We start from the raw sequence: 20,191 nt of genomic DNA, 5'->3' as shown, positions 1-20,191 counted from the left end.
TCTCTGGCTATCATGTTTCTTGTGCCAATCAATAATTTATAGCTGTCGCTCCAGAGCAATGAACCCCCCGAGCTCTGAATGACAGATGAGGGTGAGAATGGGTGTTGGGGCAAAGTGAAAAGCGGGAGGGGTGGAGGGGTGTAAAGCAGAAGTGGTAGAGAAACCTGAAGTAACAAGAAATGTGCAAAAGTGAAAGAGGAGGCAGTGCAGCAAGTGAGAAATGAGACTGACAGAGAAATGGGTGAACATGACACTGGATAAATAACCAAGAGTGGGAGGAAATTTCCCACAGATAATGAAATTATGCACTGAAAATGTCTACCAATTTTCATACTCTCAGAGAACTAATTACAGAACTATGAGAGAAAATGTCAGCTTTGTGACATCAAAGTGGCGACGCTGCCTACTCATTTTTCCCCTATTTGTGTCTTGTTGTTTTACCTAAGCTGCTTTTAGCTCCTAGCCCACAGCACACTGCCATTCTCCAAGATAAGGACTGCAACTACACACACAGTTAGGACAATGGAATGGAAGATTGTGTATACGTGTGCACAGGCATATAAATGCACCATTAAATGTAGTTTTGTTGTTTTTTTTTGTGTGTGTATTGTGTGTTTGTTTTTGTAAGAGTGGCCATGTGTGACTGTAGCCATGGCACATTAGGGTTGAAAAAAAAAAAGAGGTTGAACCTTAAAGCTGTGTGTCAAAAAAGGTTCTCTGTTTTAAAATTTTCCCATGACTCATATCTCTGCAGGTGAGGCAATCATACACAGGAGCACATACACACATACACACACACAGAGAAAAGGAGCATTATAATGAAACTGAATGATGATGGAGTGGAGGGAAATTACGAGTTAGAAGAAAATGTGCATTCTTGTGTGTGTGTGTGAACTTTTAATACATTTGCGTGTGTGTTTATGGGAGAGAAAGAAAGGCCTCTTCCTCTTCGTCCCACCTGCTCTTGTAATCCTCCCATGTTTTGGTGACCTTGGCAACCTGGTGACAAAACAGTCTTGGTCTCCCTTTGATTGAGGCCACATGTGGGCGTGGAGTTTGGACAGACTAAAAAGACAATGGAGGAGAGAGAGCAGGATGGAGGAGGATGAAGTTGCCGATGCCCTCGGGGTTGGCCACTCTGTCTGTTCAGTTTTTTCCTCCAGTCTGTCAGTCTGTCAGCACTTCCCCTGCCCATTTTGTTTCCCGCTGTCCTCACCAGCATTATCTGTGACAAATGCTGCCTAAAAAGTTTGAGATTAAGATTTGATTAGAATAGAGGAAGAGCCTTTAACTGTATTACTAATTTATAGTGATAATGCATATTTGGATCATATTTCCAGGGCTTTGTAAGGGGGAGAGAAAATAGCTTGTGTCAAAAGCGTAATTGTTTAAGTGGATTACAGATTACAAATCATTTATTTATTAATTGAATTAGGCTTCCAGTGGGTTGACTGAAATTATTTAGTATACAGTATGCAGGCGCTGTTGTGCCATCCTTGCATTTGCCTAGATTCACGCACAGCTGTGTATATTTACTTTAAATCCCATTGGATATCTTTTGGGATTTCCAGGCTGTCTTTAAAGGTTTAAACTTGCATGAGCCAAATATGTGTTTTAAGTAGCTATGCTGCATAGGTGTGGTGGATAGGTATGAGAATTTTTGTTTTGTTGGTGATTAAAGCTGCAAAGACACTGTGCATTTTTATGAATTTACATTGTGTCATTCACTCTACATGTTTAAATCAGCACTTCTACATGGCCTGGACCCTTCGACTTTTACACAACATAAGAATCAATTGACCAGCCATGACAAATGAAAACACAGAATCCCTGGTCGGGTTTTGTCCACGGACATTTCACATATTATTATTCAAACAAGACCGCCTCAATCTTTCTGCAGTGCTAACATAAACAGGAAGTAAAAAGGTAAAAAGACCAGTACGGTACCGTAGATAGCTGGATAATGCTGACAATATGGTGACTGTTCTTAAGGGAAGTTTCCTATCACAGCAGTCTCAGGCAAGGCTACAGTTTTAGCCACAACATTTAAAATACGACTCCAGTAACATTAAAATAAACCTACAACATTTTACAATAGGTCTTTTGAAAGCAGCCATTGGGAAGATTGGACCATGGAACTGCTCAAACAGCAGACCAAAATTTCATCCCAGAGTTAGATCTTTGATATTGAGGCAATCAGGCACTGTGACCCCATGTCTCCTCTTCTCTTTTGCTTCCTCTCTATCAATTTGTCTTCATTTTCATCCACTGTGTAGTATTTATTTCATCTTCTCATAAACCTGTACAACATGAAGTGCATACCTTAAAAGCAAGATATTGTGCTTTCTTTTTTAATGACTGATAGCCAGGTTTTCGCAAATGGATGATTAAAGGTGCATTTTATGGCTCAGTGGAAGAAAATTGTTCTCTGTCCAGGTCATTGGCTTGTGACACGGCAATTATTAGTGATCAGATGAAAACGGCAATGTCTAGTACACACTCAATTCAGGGGAGAGTGTTGCTGCTCAGTGGTGTGAATCATAAAATGAGAATGAATGATTGAAAGAATGCAGCATATTCTCCCTGAACCAACTCTGTACCCTGTTAGCCCTCAAAGCGAGTCGATAAAACAAAGACTGATCGAGCTGGAAACAGTGAGAAATATTCTCTACTGAATAGCAGTGACTATCATGATTTTTAACCTTTTCCTTTTCTTTCTCCCGCAGTGAGAGATGATGATGACTTCTTGAGTCTGAGTGAGCTCCCGGAGACCTTCCCCTCCGACCCGCCAGAGCCCTTACCTCACTTCCTGTTCGAACCTGAGGAAGGCTACATTGTCAAGAATAAGCCTGTTAATCTCTACTGCAAAGCAACGCCCGCCACGCAGATTTACTTCAAGTGTAACAGCGAGTGGGTCCATCAGAAGGACCACACTGTGGAGGAGAGGGTGGACGAAAACTCAGGTGAGTGAAGCCAAATACACACACAGATCTAACACACAGCTTTATTTGAAGAGCAGTAGAAAGTGGGCGAATCAGATCATAATAATGAAAAACGGTTGGAAAAAGAAATTATGAAACATGAAAACTGACACACAGAGGGGGTGTTCAATACAGGGACTGTCAAACATTTTTTGTTTAACTCGAGACACTTTTGACAGAAAACACTGCTGGTAAAAAAAACAAAAAAGAAAAAAGAAAAAATGCCAGTGATGTGTTAAGTGCAGTTGCATGGCAGTTCACACACTGGAGATCTATTTTCTTAAACACAGCTCAACTGAGTAAAATAACTGCTTTTTGACTGAGAACGTAATGAATGCATGACTGATGTTGGCACTTTGCTGGTAAATATCCAACACTGACACATGCGACAAAAAGTAATAATCAAATAGGTGGAGTAGGTGAAAACAAATCACAATATACATGCATTTAATGCAACAAACAGATGATATATCCCACACTGTTTACATAAATGTGTCCCAATGAGCAGAATGTTTAAAAGATATTTCTACATATCAAACATGCGCAAGTATAAATTCAAACCAAGTCCTTTTTTATACTTATAAGTTGACCTTCTTGCCCCCATATTTTTTATGTGCCTGACCCTGATGTTGTTTTGCTGTTCGTGATCCAAAATTTTCACAATCAAGGAAATGTGGCCAACATTTTACCCCCATTGTCTCACTGGTGCACAGTAAGCAAACAGGTTAAACCTATTATTCAGATGTTTAGTTATTTGTGCGGAAAGCTAGGTCACATATCCGACGTGTGTACACAGCTGTCCCATTACCAGTGCTCTACTGCAATGTTCACAGGACAGTTTAATAGGATCCACAGTGATGTACTGGATTGCAGCCAAAGTTCCACACTTGTCACTTGACAGCACATGGTATTACTCTGCTAGCTAGGTAATGATGAATCATGCTGTTGCTTTGGCAGGAAGACAAAGACGTACACAACCTGGTTTCTTAGACTTAAGGTTGACATGAGCTCAGCTTATGGGTCTCCACCTGCTTGTTAATGAGCCTGGGTCCCCAGAGCGAGTGATTAAACACAGGCTGAAAACAGTTTGAAAACTCGTGATGTATAGAACCTGCTGAATGAAAAACACGGTGGGCTACAGTAGCACAAATCATCTTGGTGGCTGAATAGCCAAGGTTTTCTCTTGAGGCAGGTGAGCAAAACAGTACATATTTAATCTCCTCGCCCTTTGATACTTGACAGCGTATATATTGCAAACAATTGTGAGGAAGCAGAACTTTTGTTTCTGTCTCAACACAGCTTGACACATCGACTTGCCCATTGCAGATTTCTCTTCATATCAGAATATACACTTTTTATCCGTAGTTCATTGTCTGCAACTCTGCATGACTTGTTTGTGGTTTCTCGAACATGTTTCCTTTGAACAGTTTTATCCCTTTTTTATCTCTCCATGGCTTTCTGAATATTTAATCTTTGCTCCCTATCTTTGCTCTTTTTTTTGTGTTTTTGAGTCATCTCCTATCCCGGTACCAGTCCTTTGTCTCCTAAAAACTTTATATGCCTTGAGGAGGCTTTGCATTTCAGAAAAATAAAGGCTTTGTATTTACACTGCAGTACTATTAGCAGACACAAGGATAAAAGAAGAAAAAAAAAATCAAATTTTTGAGTATCTTCTTGGTCATGTATCCCAGAAAGTACAAACACCAGTGCACAATTGTACGTCATGGTCACCAGTAATTGAATATGAGGAAGCTGGGAAGGTAACATGCAATCATATATTGTTCATTCATGTGTTGGTCTCTCAGCCTTGCTCTCTCCTATTATTTGTACATGTCTTCCTTTTCCAGCCTTTTGGAATTTTCTAAAAGATATTTACATGCCACAGTAGCTTGTTTCATACAAAATCATTTAATATAATATAAACATACCCCAGACATTTTACTTGGTCTTAATCTAAGATTTCCCAGGTTAGGCTGACATATGTGTATCTACAATAAGCATCCATTGTCTTTCTTCTCTCTCTCTCTCTCTCTCTCTCTCTTTCTCTCTCTCTCTCTCTCTCTCTCTCTCTTTTTTTTTTGCTTCACTCTCTTTTTCCTCCTGTTTCGGTGTTCATTACTGACATAATGTGCAGCTGCTAGTCGTTTATTAGTCTCCCATCAGCCATTCATTTACTAGCTGCTGGACTCCAGACAGTGTCTTATTGAGAAGAAATTCTGCTCAATTAACGACACGTGGATTTGGACTCTGAGAGTGGATGGACACCATGAGGTCTTTCAAGGATCAGGATCACGCTGTCCGCCATATAAAAATCTGTGTATTTTCATCACATCAAGTCCAATTTATTATGACATTAGTTTCTGTGGAAGTCTTGCAGCCACATTAACCAGTGAGATCTCATTTGCTACAAAACTTAATTTTATTAGTTCATTTTTATCTTTCTGAGTGTTTCGGCTTGTTGAAATCACCCTCAGCCCCAGTTAAAACACGAATTTGGTTTTTAAATTGAACTACTCAAGATATGCTTTAATTTACACTTAATTTATCTTGTACAAAGCCATCATAATGTCACTTTAATAAAAAATTGATGATTGACTGCTTGCTATTTTGTACTGCTTGAGGACACTTAATCTGTCAAGCACACCATAATCCATACAGATATACACATAAATACATAATGAATAAATAACTAAACTGAGTGCATTAGGCAAAATCAAGACTTGTTGAAGTTTGGAGATGTCTGGAACATTTTTCAGGAAAATCTCTCTTTACTAGAATTCTTAATGAACAAAGATTGTTGCAACCATACTGTTTTGATATATGTGTTTTTCTGTGAGCTAAACTGGAATTCTGTCAGTCAGTCAAAAGAACAAGACAACAAGAAATCAAACTGGCCTCCTTGTTGCGCTCATGCAGAGCATTTAGGTCACCTTTGAATGAAACACAATGATGTGATAAAGAGAATGAATACTAGATATATATTCAGTAACACAATGTGAGTGAATCACTTAGAAAGCTACTGTAGGGTCTGCGGCTGGTGAAAGCACAGTGTGTGTGTGCTGTTTATCTGTTTATTTGTGTGAAAACCTAAACTCTGTAAGCTGTTTTCTTCTCTTTCTTTCCTGCTGTTTCACAGACACAGCTAGAAGCTATGGCCCCCATACTGCTTTTATTATCTCTGTCTTCTCACTCACTCTCTCCCTCTCTGTCCAGTCCTCTCTTTTTCCCTTTCTTTTCTCTTGCTTTCTCTCCATGTTCCATGCTGTTTTGTGCTTTACTCTAATTTCCACTGACTGAAATCGGAGAGAGCAAAGGCAGATAAAACCTGAGCTTGAGAAAGCAGGGGAGAGAGGTAGGGGATGATGGAGAGATGCTGATGGAGGGTACCTTTGAGAGGGCTGGAAAGGCCAGCCGATATCGGGGAGTCACACCGAGGAGAAAGATGATATGAATCCTGCTGTGCTGTTTTCTTTCACTGTCTCGCTCGCTCCAACTCCCTCTTTCTCCCTGTGTTTCTCATCCTTTTATTATTATTTTTTGCCACGAAAAGGGAAGTCAGCTTAAGTTCTGAAACACGGTGTTCCTTTGATCTTTGGGATCAAGATAAAATAAAACAAAAGTTAAAATGTACAAACAAAAGTTAGAACATAAATGAAACAGGCTTGAAAGTTTGTGCCAAACACCTTTGTGTGTGATGCCGTGCACCAAAATACATTTCTATGGTTGTTCTTGTCAAACAGAATGTTTCTTGTCGCAGGATGGAAAAGCAAAGAAAACAAAATAGACCGAGTTAGTAGATGATAGCGAGGATGAATTAAAGAAGGTGGAATGGAAGGAGCAATGTGGAGGAAAGGCAAAACAAGGACAAGGATCCTCAATGTTTTTTTATATTGTGATACTCAAAATTAACACTAGAACTTTCAGTGAAACTTCTATCTCACTATCTATAATGCATCACATAAGCCTTCATAGTGCACCATCATGCATAGCTAATACATCACAGTGCCGTCATGAAACATTACAGTATCCTCTAAAAACTGTGATGGAGCATAGTATGACTGGAAGTTTTCACAAGGTATCACAACAGACTTTGTTCATGGCATTTTGACAAGCAGAAAATGCACAGGTGTAATTAATAACATTAACAATGGCTCCATTTTTTTTTGTGTTTCCTGTCTCCCAGGATTGTGCTTGCTGACTCACTAGGCACGATGAATGAGACACTTACAGAAACTAGCGATCATTAATGTTATTTGTTCCACCTCTGCTTTGCCTGCTACGACAGCTCAAAATCCCTGCCACAAAAAAAAAATTCTATTTTGCTTGTAATTTTGAGTCTGATAGTTTCTGTGAAGAACAAGGCACCAAGTTGCTGCCTTGAGTCCAATCCTTGTTTATAAAACTGTATGGAGAATTATTACAAACTGCAGAGAAAGAACCAAAGGAACATTAATATACGGTAATGACAATGAAGTGATGAACCTTTCCCACGGTGCATGTAGGGTGTAGGAAAACTAGAGTACAAGGCATGTTCCGTTGTGTTGTGCTATGAGAATTTGAATTCAGACACATGATTAAAAATCAAATTGTATATATATATATATATATATATATATATATATATATATATATATATATTTATCCCCCCCCCCCCCCCCCCCACAGTTTCAGATTTATTTTTTTTTTTTTTAATTTTACATAAAAAGTGACACCAACAAAAAGGTGTTGTGAACAGCTTGTTTTTCAGTAAAATATATATATGTATGTGAACTTCATGACAGCTCAATAAATTACTTAGACTGTGCCCACATGGAGCCTCATCTGGAGGCTGGGAAAGCCAGGTGAAGGTCACAGGCAAGGATTGGGGGTGTCGGAGTTGGGGGTGGGGGACAGAAGGATGGCCTAGGGGTCACTGAGGTCAGCTTCCAACCGGAGGGAACAGGCTTGATTCCCTAAGCAGCTCCGCTGGCTGTCACAGTATCCTTGACAAACAGAGCTAACTCGACCTGCTGCTGGGTCTCCACACCAGCTAGCCCCTAAGTGTACGTCTCAGCTGAAGCAGGAAAGGATTATTTATTAAAGTTCTTAAAACCAAAAAGCCTCTGAACAGGCCCTTAAATATAGCAGCATTACAAGCAATGACATTTGCTAAAACATGCTTAATACATCTCCATCTGAATTAATGTGACTTAAGGTGAAAACCAGCATAATTTGTCTAGATTGCATATCTTATTGTGAAGGGCATTTCCAGTGTTTGCTTAAGCAACGCGCATACGACCTCAGTATATCTCCATTAGCCTTGAAGTGTGCTAATGACATATTGTGTACTAGGTTACTTACTTTGTCTCCATTAGCCAAAGTGTGAATGGTTATTAGTCTGCTAGCACTGACCTGTGACTTCACATCTCCACATGCACGCACACACACACACACACACACACACACACACACATACATTATTGGCACACACAGTATTGGCTTGGGTGATTTGTGACCTCTTTCCCTCCTTTGCTGCCATCTCACTCCTATTGATTTTTTTCTCGTCTTTTCCTACATCTCTCCCTCTTTCTCGTCCTCCTAATGTTTCCCTTCTCCTCTCTCCTCCTCTCCCTCCTTCAGGCTTCACTCCCATTTTCATCTACCTCCTTTTCTTTAGGTCCTTTCTTTGTCTCTTTCTATCTCTCTCTCCCTTTCCTATGCTGTGATTTCAATTATTAAGAACTGTCAAGATTTATGAAAGAGGTCAATTATCTTCTGTGTCAGTGACTCCTGATATGTAAGACAGCTGCGTATTTGTGTCTGTATCAATTTGTATATACAGCTGTGTTTACTAGCTGATTGTATGTGTTTGTGCTGTCTGGGATTGTGAAAAATAATGCTTTATTTTCTGTGAAATTGTCTGTGTCTCTGAAAATACAGTCCTGCTTATTTTAATGTTTGTTTGGCATGTCCATGTTCGTGTTTGTGGGAAATTGTTTGAGTTAGGTTGCAGTTCCCTGTAGACTTTCTCATGTGTCCTGGAATGTCCTGGTTCAGTGCCTCTTCAGAGCTACTGGAGGACACAAATGTGCACGCTCAATGACATTCCCATGTATTCACGTGCACACACACAAAGACACACATTCAAGATGTATTCAGACGTGAACCAGGAGGGACTGTGATGATCAATCAATGCCAGAGTGGAAGCCATTAGGAGAATGTACACACATATGCACATGTACACACACACAGTCTACGGTGTGCGTTGTGAGTGTTGAATTTGTCACAGACCCGTGACTTTGTTCTGTCAGTGTCCTGGATGATTTCCCTCTGTAGGCAAAGAACTCAGTCAACCTTTGCTGTCGCACTTTCTCACAGTGCCTCTCATGTCGTCTTTCCTTCTGCCTCAATCTTTTACTCTCTTTTATTATAATATTAATGTAATCAAATAATAGAGGACTTTCAGGTAATGTAACATGCTTTGTCCTCAGATCTTGAGCACAGGCTGGGAAATGCTTTTCTAAGTTTGTGACTCAACCGTCTCATTGATTGATATTGTGTGATTGTGGTTTTGCATATTAATGGCAGCCATTATTGTTACATTCGATCACTATTGTGCTTGCAAACTGTGATATATTTTGCATAATAGTCTACATACTGTGTATGACATTTTAATAGTAGACAGTAGTAGAGTGTTTTGATGATGGTGGTGGAGAGTTATATCTTAAAACCTCAGAGCAAAATCTCCAAGAGGTTTTCCGCAGGAATAATTTGAGGTGCCGGTTTCACAAAGATAGACTTTGACTATAGCTTACATCTGCTTCAGACAGATGTCTAAATGCATTGCACAAAGCTGTCTAGTTCTCAACAATGTTAAGTAGTGCTAATTTGCCCTGCATTTTCTCTTATTTCTGCTTCTAGGTGAAATATATTTGGCCATTAGCTTCATTTAAGCCATTTATTTGGCATTCATCACATTCACAGATTTCAAAGGTTGTGACTAAGGTAAAATTATAAAAAGTGACCACAGAAGGTTTGTTGTGAAGCTACAAAGCCTGAATTAATCTCTGCAGGGGAATTGCGTTTTCTGTTGCAGCTCCTCCACAGGGAGGTCATTGTGCAGGGTCAGTTACTGAACAACACCTCTGGAGCTGGTTCAGTGATTTGCTCACGAACACTTCAGCAGGGCAAATGTTTGCAAAAACGGAGACTCAAATTCGTGCCTTTTAACGTATCTAACTCATTTACATACAGGAGAGAAGGCAGTCATGTAATGTTAATTCAATGGATCTGAAGCAGATTAAACAAAGACTGAGCATTATGCTCTTCACCGATGTAGTATTTGTTGCACGGCTGTTTGCATTATTGTTTCCAAACCCTGGATGTATTTATTCTGACCTCATGTCTTTGTCTTTTGTCAGCCTCTCTCCCTCTGTGACACTGATGAAATAATAATACCCAGTGTTGACTTTTTCTGTATCCTTCGTTTCTTTTCCCTAAAGGCCTGTCTGTTTGACCTGTCACTGATCACATCTAAACACCACAAAGCTTTAGAGTGCTTTTCCCTTGTTCTCTTTCGTTTTCTAAAGTATTTAGCCTCAAAACCCTAGGCTCTGTTTTCATGTCTGTCCCTGGACTTGCTGGCTTTCTTCCAAATGTAAATTCTCTCTAGCTTTTTTTCTCCGTCCATCTCTGGTTCATTTGATTCAAAGAAATCAAGACTTTACACTTTTGTCTGCACCATAACTGTTTTTGACTTGTTTTTATCATATTTTTTGTCAGTGCATTTCCATCAAAGCGCAGTGGAAAATAGAGAGACGAGGGAAATGGGAAAAAAATATATATGAAAAAGAGACAGAAAATGGACCAGCAGACTGAGTGGGTTAACAGTTAGGGAAATAGGGAAACACATTCTTTGGCTTCTAATGGCATGGCCACCAGAGTATTTCTTCCCACTGCAATGTCTGGGTCTGTTTGTTGAAGTTGAACAATTGCATGTAGGTCACATCTTCATTTTTAAAACCTCAAATTAAAAAGAAAAAACTTTGAATCAAATGGCTGAGATTTAAATTAATTGCCTCAATGTCCTGTGTAACAGCACAAAGATACAGTATGTTTGTACATGGTTCTAATTAAGAACAAATCCGATTAATTATAACAAACCCATACATTTTGTTGACATTGAGTAGATTAAGTAATTGACTCAGCATTTGTCTGCTTTTTGTTAAACTGGTGTAAATCCATTTATAGAAAGCATGCTTTTCCGCTTTCCGCATCACGACTGTGAAAAAGCTGCTTATCATCATCTGTTTCTCTCCAACATTTCTCCAGATTTGATGAAATGACATGAAAAACCCCTGTCGGTAAGCTTTTGATGAAACATCACTTTAATTTTAGCTTTTAGTGAGAAAGTTATGGTCTTTGTAAACAAAATTTGTCAAACTTATTCACAGTGCATTTAAAGCAAAATTTAGTGTTTCCTTATTTGTTCTGTATTAGCCACGAGTCCCTTTTAAGTGTGATAACAGTTTACCAAGTAGGTTTATTATGGAGATTCACAGATGTGGCATCTCTGCTGGCAGTGAAGTTTTACCAAATAATAGGAGGTGTCAGATTTTACCTAAGTCACAATGAATGTGAAAAAAAATCAATAAATGTGAAGTTACTATCCAGACCTTTCTATCGCAGATATCATGGATACGTTCTGGTGTAAATTTGCCTCCAAATAGAAACATGCAAGTTTTCTGAACCATGCTTTAACAATTACATCTTCATCACTTTGAATAAGAGGTACAATGTTAGTGGGGAATGTGCAGCACGACAAATGGCTATATATACAGTATGTTCCCAAAAAATGATTTGTTCTCTCCTCTGCAACCTCTGCTCTTTTTGTGTATGTTTACTCCCAGATACCATTTGTCAAATAAAGTCTGGACCTCACAAAGCGCATCCACCCAATATTGTACATTCACTCCCCAGCTGACAAGTAAACTTTGTTATAAGAAATGACACTCAAGGAATAAAAGAAATATCTGAGGGTTGTGCACAGTTTTATGATTGATAGAAATGTTCATGACAGTATCCACTTCCACGTCTTGATACTTGTCTTCCATTTTTCATCTACCTCTTTCCCCTCACCTCCCCCGGCTGACAGTAGTGGTTTTGTTGATAGGAAGTACTGTCAAACTATTGAGACCCAAAGTCCGTGCTCATCTTCCCATAACAGAACGACGTGAATGCTCTGAGCACTGTATCTAAACAAAATAAGACACCAAGTGATGTGGGACTGTCTAATGTCTCATGTAATTCAGCCCCCTTCTGCCCAGTAACATTTCATTTAAGAGTGAGCTTTGCATAAGCAGACAAAGGAAACTACTGGTGCTTTACCAGTTTCAACAGCACGCCTCCAGATCCAGTGACATCTGTCTTTTATCTTCTCTCTGTCTATTCCCACTTTTTTTTTGACATGTTTTCTGTATTGACATGACACTAGGGGAAATCAGAAGAACCTGTATTCGTACAGGATGTAGATAGGTGTAAATGTGTGATCTGCTGTGATTTGTGGTGTCAAAACTTTGGCATACTTATCTGTCTGTTGTGAATTTTCACATGTACTTTTAGTCCCCAGATGACACACAGATGAAACTGTAGGATGACACGTTGTATTTAAATATAGGAGCGACCTGTCTAGCATCAGATTACAGCCATTTTCATGTAAAGGCAGCGAAACGCTTGAAAAGCTGTGAACGCGAACACATTAATGGTCTATCTCCACAAAGGCAGATAAGTTTATGCTGCATCAGTAACAGTTAATATTCCATTTTATCCCAAAATGTAATTGGTGTCCTGCGTTTGCTTTGGTTTTTTGATCGGAGCATTGGAACTAATTATTATTATTATGCTTATTATTGTTATTTCAGTTTCAGCTTTAGTTCTATTTCACCACCCCACACTTCTTTCACAGTGATCCTTTCTCTTTCAGAAGAAAATGAGGAAAACTCCTCTTCATCTTTCCATTTTGACCCTCCATCCAAACTGAGCCTGTAGTGTCACATTGGTATATCTTTTTAACTTCAGCCTCACTGAGAAGTTGAACACATTTCATCATTACAACCACTGATTTTACCCACTCTGAAACCAACTTGGCTCTCCCCAGTGCCCTTTGTCTTTCACTGTGTATGTGTTGTTGTTTTGTTTTTTCCCCCCTCTTTCTGTCTCTTTTCTCATGGCTGTGTATGTGATCCAGGTTCTGGCACTGACTCCGGGTTTCTCTTTAAAGTACAATGTCATACTGACTTTATTCACCTTGACAAAAAGTGAATCACCTCACCAAGTAAAACTCGCGTGTGTACATTTGATTTTGAGTGTTAATTAATTCTATGCTTTCTGCAAATGCTTTTGCTTTGCTGCTTACATGTCTCTGTTTATTTCCAACAGAAAGTATGCAGTGTAGCTGTCGGCTAAAACTTGAACCGCTCCACTGATTTAACAATATTTTACTGCTAATAGTTTTTGATCTTTGGCTTAATAAGCCATGTAGGCAGTGATGCTAAAGCTTTAAGAGTGCAGATGTTTTCCATTTATTTGTTTCCGGCACAAGCTTGCTCCCTACCCCTTTCTGTGTCCCCAAATCCCATGGCCCCATTTGTGTACCATCCCATATGCTTTCTTTGCATTTGTTTGAGTCCATTTGCCATAACTAGCTGTCTGCCTCATTTGAACCACTCTCTTTAATTGCCTTACTTTCCTCATTACTTCGGCAGTAGCATGCACACTGGTCTCCACCTCCTCCCTATCTCTTTTGCCCTTTTTGTCCTCACACTGTGTTTTTTGCTCATTGCAACTGCCTGCCTACTAGTTGTCTCTGCTTTAGTCCTGGGTTGCTTGCTGGTTATAATTGCCTCTTTAGCTGCCATTTTCTCAGCCTCTGCCTCTCTTGCTGTTTCCCTTGGTTTTTCATTTAAGCTGTGGAACTATAACAATCTCCCTTGTTTGTTAGTTTGCTTGAGCGCAGGTATTCACACTTTTTATTCCGTTTTTGCTCTTTGCCCCTATACCTTTCTCCCCTTCACTGGCTGTTATCCCTTGTTGTGCCAGCAGTAGCTTCCACATGCTTTTTACTTTCTGCCTTACTTTACTCTTTGCCCTCTGTGCCAACAGTACTATTTGAATTGCTATATCCTAAGTCCCCCCTTTACTTTCCATCTCTTCCATCTTAATGTCCCTTCTTATCAGTCTTTATTTTTTCCAATTCAAAAGCCACGTCCTAGCTAGCTTCTATGAAAGCTTTTGTTGCCTTTCTTACTCTTTGCCCTCATGAGTTTCTCTTTAATTCTCTTGCCAGCCATTAATGGCCTTTAGTCCGTCCACAATCCTGGATTTTACTTTTTTTTCCCCTTCCCCTCTGTCTCCTTTTCCCCTGTGCTGGCTTGCTTACTATAACTGTCTCTCAATTTCTTTAGTGGCAAGAACTTACTGAGAGTCTTCTTAAGTAATAGGCCCAAGTCAGATTTGTGGAGCCCCGTAGAGAATGTTTCTTGGGTCTTTGTAACGCTGCTGAACCTGAAATAAACTGCCAGGATTTTTTCTCATAGCATTTTGCCTGTCTACTCCCCAGTCCCCACTACTTTTACCTAAAACCCATTTTTATCTTCTTTTCTTTTCCCTTTCTCTTACACATTTTATTGCTCTCCCCCACCTGTTATTCTGCCATTCTCTCTCTTCCTCTTACTGTGCCTCCATCATGTTGCACTCCATTACTTCTACTAGTGTACTGTTTCTCTCATTCCCCCCTCCTCTTACTTTCTAGTCAGAGAGCTTAACCTTTTTTGTTCATCAGTCCCCTTTTGCTCCCTCCTCCTACTTATTTTTCTTCATGATTCCTTTCCTTTGTCACACATTTCTACAATTTTTCCAATGTCTCTTGTTCTATGTGTCCCTCTCCTATGTCATCTATATTTTTATCCTGAGTTAATCTCTTGCTCCTCATCTCCTTTTTTCCTCTGCAGTCCTCCTATCTGTGCTCCCTTGCAGACCTATCAGTAGGGTGCAGATATTTAAACCTCACACTTATTCTTCACGTGGAGCTTCTTTCAAAACACCAGAGAAAAGAGGGAATCAGAGAGCAAGATAAGTGGTAGGAATGCAAAGTTTACATTAAATCCGGAGTGAATCTACTCAGTAAAGTGACCTGGGTTTGTAAACAGCAGCAGATATTGTATGATTATCCCCTGCCTCTATTTACTTGCTAAGATATTTACTGTGCACCGATTTGACTTTTGCTTCATAAGCTAACATAAAAGCCATATCACAACAGCAGAAGCTTAAATAGACTTTAGCATTTACTTTTTTAGTGGCTCACTGAAAAAAAAATGGAATTTGTTGCTCACTTACCGTTTGCAAGAGCGTTCTATGCCTCTATGCCAGCGACAGCATGGCTCAGGGATAAACTGATGAAGTGGTCAAAGATCAAAGGTCAAGGTCACTGTGACCTTACAAAACACGTTTTTCATATATTAATTGTGATAAAATGCACTTAATACCTTTTATTAATTCCCTCAAAGTCTTCACTACATATATTATCTGGACGGACGGACATGGTTGTGAACTACAACTTCACTGGTTGGAGGAGGCAATCAACCACAAGGCGGCAATTCTAGTTTGGTTTGAATTCAAATCTCAGCTGATTTTGGAAATGATGCAATGGTGCTTTTCCTTTCCTCTGCAGGTCTGGTGGTAAGAGAAGCCAGTATAGAAATAACACGACAGCAAGTCGAAGAGCTGTTCGGTCCTGAAGATTACTGGTGTCAGTGTGTGGCGTGGAGCTCTGCTGGAACCACCAAAAGTCGCAAGGCACATGTCCGCATTGCATGTGAGTAAACTACTTCAAGCACGTATACAGAGTGTAAAGGTTAGAAAACAGTGTTTATACATAAGTACGCATACTGTGTAAGAGTATGGGTGAGTACTGGGTGGGTGCTTCACACTGATACGTGATGAAAGGCAACATCATATATAAATATAAATTCAGTCTTTGTAACTCCCAAATGAAATTCACACAGTCATACAAGCACAGATACAGTTATCACTTCCACTCCACTGGCTCCGGACTTTAGAGGCTGGGGAACCCCTGGCTGTTTCACAGCTGGAACAAGACGGCTGCCCCCGGAGCTGATCGTGGCCACTTTCGACAAGGCTTGTCATTCCACCAGGTGCATCACGATGCATTTGGAAAACATCCTAGAAGCGACTCTCTGCTCAGCTCCAGCGAAAATACTCACCTAGTCTGCTTTTTGACTGAAGCCGTGTCAGCGTGCACAGGGCAGATCAAGCTGAACAGGAAATCAGACACAGGAATGCCATTGAGCATCTGATCAAATTTCAGAATAAAATACCCTTTGCAGACTCCAGGTCACATCAGCACATCGATATCATAACCACTGGCACAAGGCCAGAAGTCAAACAGTCAGAGGATTTTCACCATGGTCCCATGATAGAAGCACAAAAATCAAGGAAAAATGACCAAATCAGTAAGTCAACAAAGTCAGACAGACAAACGCTTCACTTCTGAAATGCTCCCAGTGGGATATGAAGCCAATGCGGATGACAGAACAAAACCGCGTCACAGAGGCAACGTCATAGACCTGCACCCGGTGGAATCCAGGGGAAAGGCTGACAGGGAAAAATGATGAAGGGCTTATCGAATGCACGTAGAAGCTTCATCACTGGCCTTTGGTGTGCGCATTATTAAAACACTCAATCACAGGAACACAACTACAGAGGTGTGTATGTACAGCAGACGTACATATTTAATCAGTTGTACATACACTATAATGCTTACTCCACATACACACACTGACATTAAAAGTCTGCTGAAAGTAAATCTATACCGAGTAGTTTTCAGTAAAATAATGAAGTACAATAAAACACAGTTATTACAGCAGCAAACACTTCTTTATCAGATACTTTGTCAGAAATGCAACTGAAGAGCAGTTGGTGTATCTGTTTATGGCACAGCTATTCAGACTCACATTGTTTTAATAAAGACATCAGTCAGTAATCAGCCTTTTCCCATTATGCCATGTGCAACTATGATCTGATTTCATGCTGCATATGGCACAAGTAGTTTTCAGCGTAACAGCAGGACACAGTAAAGGGAGTTGAGGAGTCAAGTTGCTGAGAAGCTGGAAATGCGCAGCAACTCCCTGCAAAATGGCATCAAAACATCATTTTTTTAAATGAATGAAAGGTTACAACTTTCTTATGGTGTGTAATGGAATAATTATTGTCGTAACGTATAAAGTTTATCCATAAACGCCTAAGAATCACAGGAAAATCAATGCTGTTTCAATCAATGTATGTTTTACACTGAATGATACATGGTGGGGAACTTTTCCAAGCAGAAACTTAGCTCTGTAATTTTAGTCTACCATCAGTAGCTTCCTGTTATGGTCTGGTGAAGAATTTAATAAGACAACTGGGAGTCTGACTATAAGGTCACACAGGCCAGACTAAACCCAACCAGACTCAATATCACTCTAGCAGTGATCACATGGGGAAATCATTTTAAGATTGTTAGACTCCAACGACAGTCCAGGGGGAAGGAAAGGTTGGATCCTGCTGTGAAAGACGTTCACTTGACAGCTCTGCAGTGACCGTGCAGCAAGGGAGTTGAGATGTTTGATAAAAAGCCTTGTTTGTTCTTTCAACATAAGCCTCATATAACAGAATGGATTGTTCCTTCAAAGCTCCTTTCACTGGTTTGAGAATTGAACCCACAACAGTAGTTTTCCAAGCATCATTGCTCTGGTCAATTCATCTATATAAGACAACTGGGACTCTTCTGAGTGCTAAGGTTATAGAAAGGTCAAGCAGAAAAGAAATACCAATAACAAACTGGACCCCACCTCTCCAGTTTACCTGGTTTATACCGACAGCGTGGCTCTGCTTGAGTGAACTCTTAAGAGGACAACTGGGGGCTTTGATAGAGTCCATTCAGCAGACACACACTGCAAACTGGGCACATCCTCATATACTACTTTAACAGACAATATCACTCTAACAGACACACACCCTGGAAAACTTGTTTTCCCAGATTGGTCTTATTTGTGGTGCAGAAGGAAATCTATCATTTTGACCCCTGTTTTTCACTTCAGGTTATTTTATTTGGCTGTAAATATGTTGTGCTTTGACAGGCTTGGTTGCTTAGTTTATTTATTTACTTACTTAGACATACACACACCTGCATTTTTAAATTTAGTTTATCATAGCAGGCTTATATACTATATACACTATACTATATCACATGTAAATTGAACCTGTAGCAAGTTTTAGCATTTATAGGAAAATAGCTGATTTAAGCTTACACATTATACTGTACAGTCTATGATCACAGCAATGTATTTCTGGATTCATTTGGCTTGTGAGCTTTAAAGACCATTTGAATTTAGAATAGAGCATCTCTGCTCTCTGCTTTGCTTTGCTATTTGAGGATGTTTTTCTGTCTGTCAGCAAAGAGAGAGTGACACAGTCAGAAATATCCTTCTAAGCTCCGCTAATAGCATTCTCAAATGGAATGGGCCCTCCTCGGGGTGCAATGAAAGCTGGGTAATGTGCTGTTTTTGGCTAACGTTCAGGCTGATACATGCTGAGAGACAGATGCAGGCAAGTGTAGTGTATACAGCCTTCTGAGATTCTCAGAGGCAAACACGTGAATGTAGACACCAATAGCACAGAAGGCCACATTGTTCAGTGGTGTACCTTTTCAACGTGGTAGGTGACATATGAAGGTATGTCTGAGCGTATAGATGCATATGCGTGTGTGTGTGTGTGTGTGTGTGTGTGTGTGTGTGTGTGTGTGTGTGTGTGTGTGTGTGTGTGTGTGTGTGTGTGTGTGTGTGTGTGTGTGTGTGTGTGTGGGTGAGAGAGAGAGATGGGGCGGGACAATCTGTATGACTGCATCATTCAATGACTTACAGTATCCTTTACACCAATATTGTCATGCAATACCAGCTTTTGTGCTACCACTGTTTATAAAAACAAACTTTGCATCACTGAGAAGCTACAATAATTCTATGTCTGGTCTTATTTTCATATTTTGCACTGTTCTACGGTGTATGAAAAGCAAAAATAGGATACCTTTTTTTCACGTATTTCACATACCCAGTATATAGTATTTCACACACACGTAAGACCTCTACTGGAGGTTAGGTAGGAGGATGGTGATGGAGGATGCCTCTAAGAAGGCTTGAAGGGCCAGTAGATATCAGGGAGGAGAAAGATGATAGAAATCCAGCCCATCTTTTATTTAACTCTCTCTTTCTCTTTAGCTCTCTCCCTTTTTTCTTTTTTTCTCTATAGTGTGTGCTTTCCTGACTTTGTCTGTCCCTCCGTCCTTCACGTTCTCTCTTTCTGTTATAACAGTGATTTTTCCCTTAACCAGATCTGATTACACTCAGCCCCCTCTTGCGATAACCTTTTACTTCAAATCGACCCAACCTCCTGACCTACCCTGCTTTCGACTCGTATTTGGATCTACTGTTGTGATTAAAATGCTTCCTGGCAGCTAGAGCTTGCTGAGCGAAGTGTCTTTTCTACCGCACCGTGCAGTAGCAATTCAGCATTTCTCTCCCGCATACCCATCTCCTCTTCCCACTCATTTTCTTATTTTCCCTCCCATTGTAGCCTCCTCTTTTAGTTTTTTTTCTCGCTTTGCTCATCATGTGCTTATTGTTTCATTCTGTCTCTCATGCTCTGTTGTTTGCCTCTGTCTTTCTCATTCTCCAGCATCTTCAGGCTGTTTTAATAACTGTAGAATTAACACTTCAAGGCAGTAACTAAATATCGGTTTGTAGCTGGATAATGGTAATCAGTGTCATGGCTGTAAAAGTGTCAAACACACAATCTGAGATATTAAATCTCGGCGTGGTTTGTTGGTGTTTTGGAGTAGGGCACTTTAGCTGAGTTATGGATGGTGCAGGCAGCTTAATTCAAGTTTATATACAGCAGGTGAGAAACACAGACACACATTCACACACTCAGTAATGCACAGCATTGCAGGCACGTACACAGGGGTAAGCGAAATACAGACACGTACATACACACAAATGGGCATGCAGTGTCAGTCATGCTCTTTGGCCCTGTGGCTATCAGGTCAAGTCTTTCCCCTTCAGCGGATTAGCAATATGTCAAGGTCACTCTCTCTCTCACACACACACACTTGCACACACAAG

The 20,191-nt window shown here is 40.1% G+C and overlaps 1 protein-coding gene across 1 annotated transcript in view; it reads left to right on the top strand.

The window, feature by feature from the left end:
* The window catches only part of LOC121184756 (netrin receptor UNC5C-like), a 176,664-nt gene that overhangs the window by 84,217 nt on the left and 72,256 nt on the right, over positions 1-20,191 (top strand). Inside the window, exons 2-3 of the mRNA XM_041042606.1 lie at positions 2,727-2,963; positions 15,688-15,831. Coding sequence (XP_040898540.1) covers positions 2,727-2,963; positions 15,688-15,831 — 381 coding nt within the window. The remainder of the gene's footprint in view (positions 1-2,726; positions 2,964-15,687; positions 15,832-20,191) is intronic.

Source organism: Toxotes jaculatrix, chromosome 7 (assembly GCF_017976425.1).
Source record: "Toxotes jaculatrix isolate fToxJac2 chromosome 7, fToxJac2.pri, whole genome shotgun sequence".
NCBI lineage: Eukaryota > Metazoa > Chordata > Actinopteri > Toxotidae > Toxotes > Toxotes jaculatrix.
This window is presented reverse-complemented; position numbering and strand designations above follow the sequence as displayed.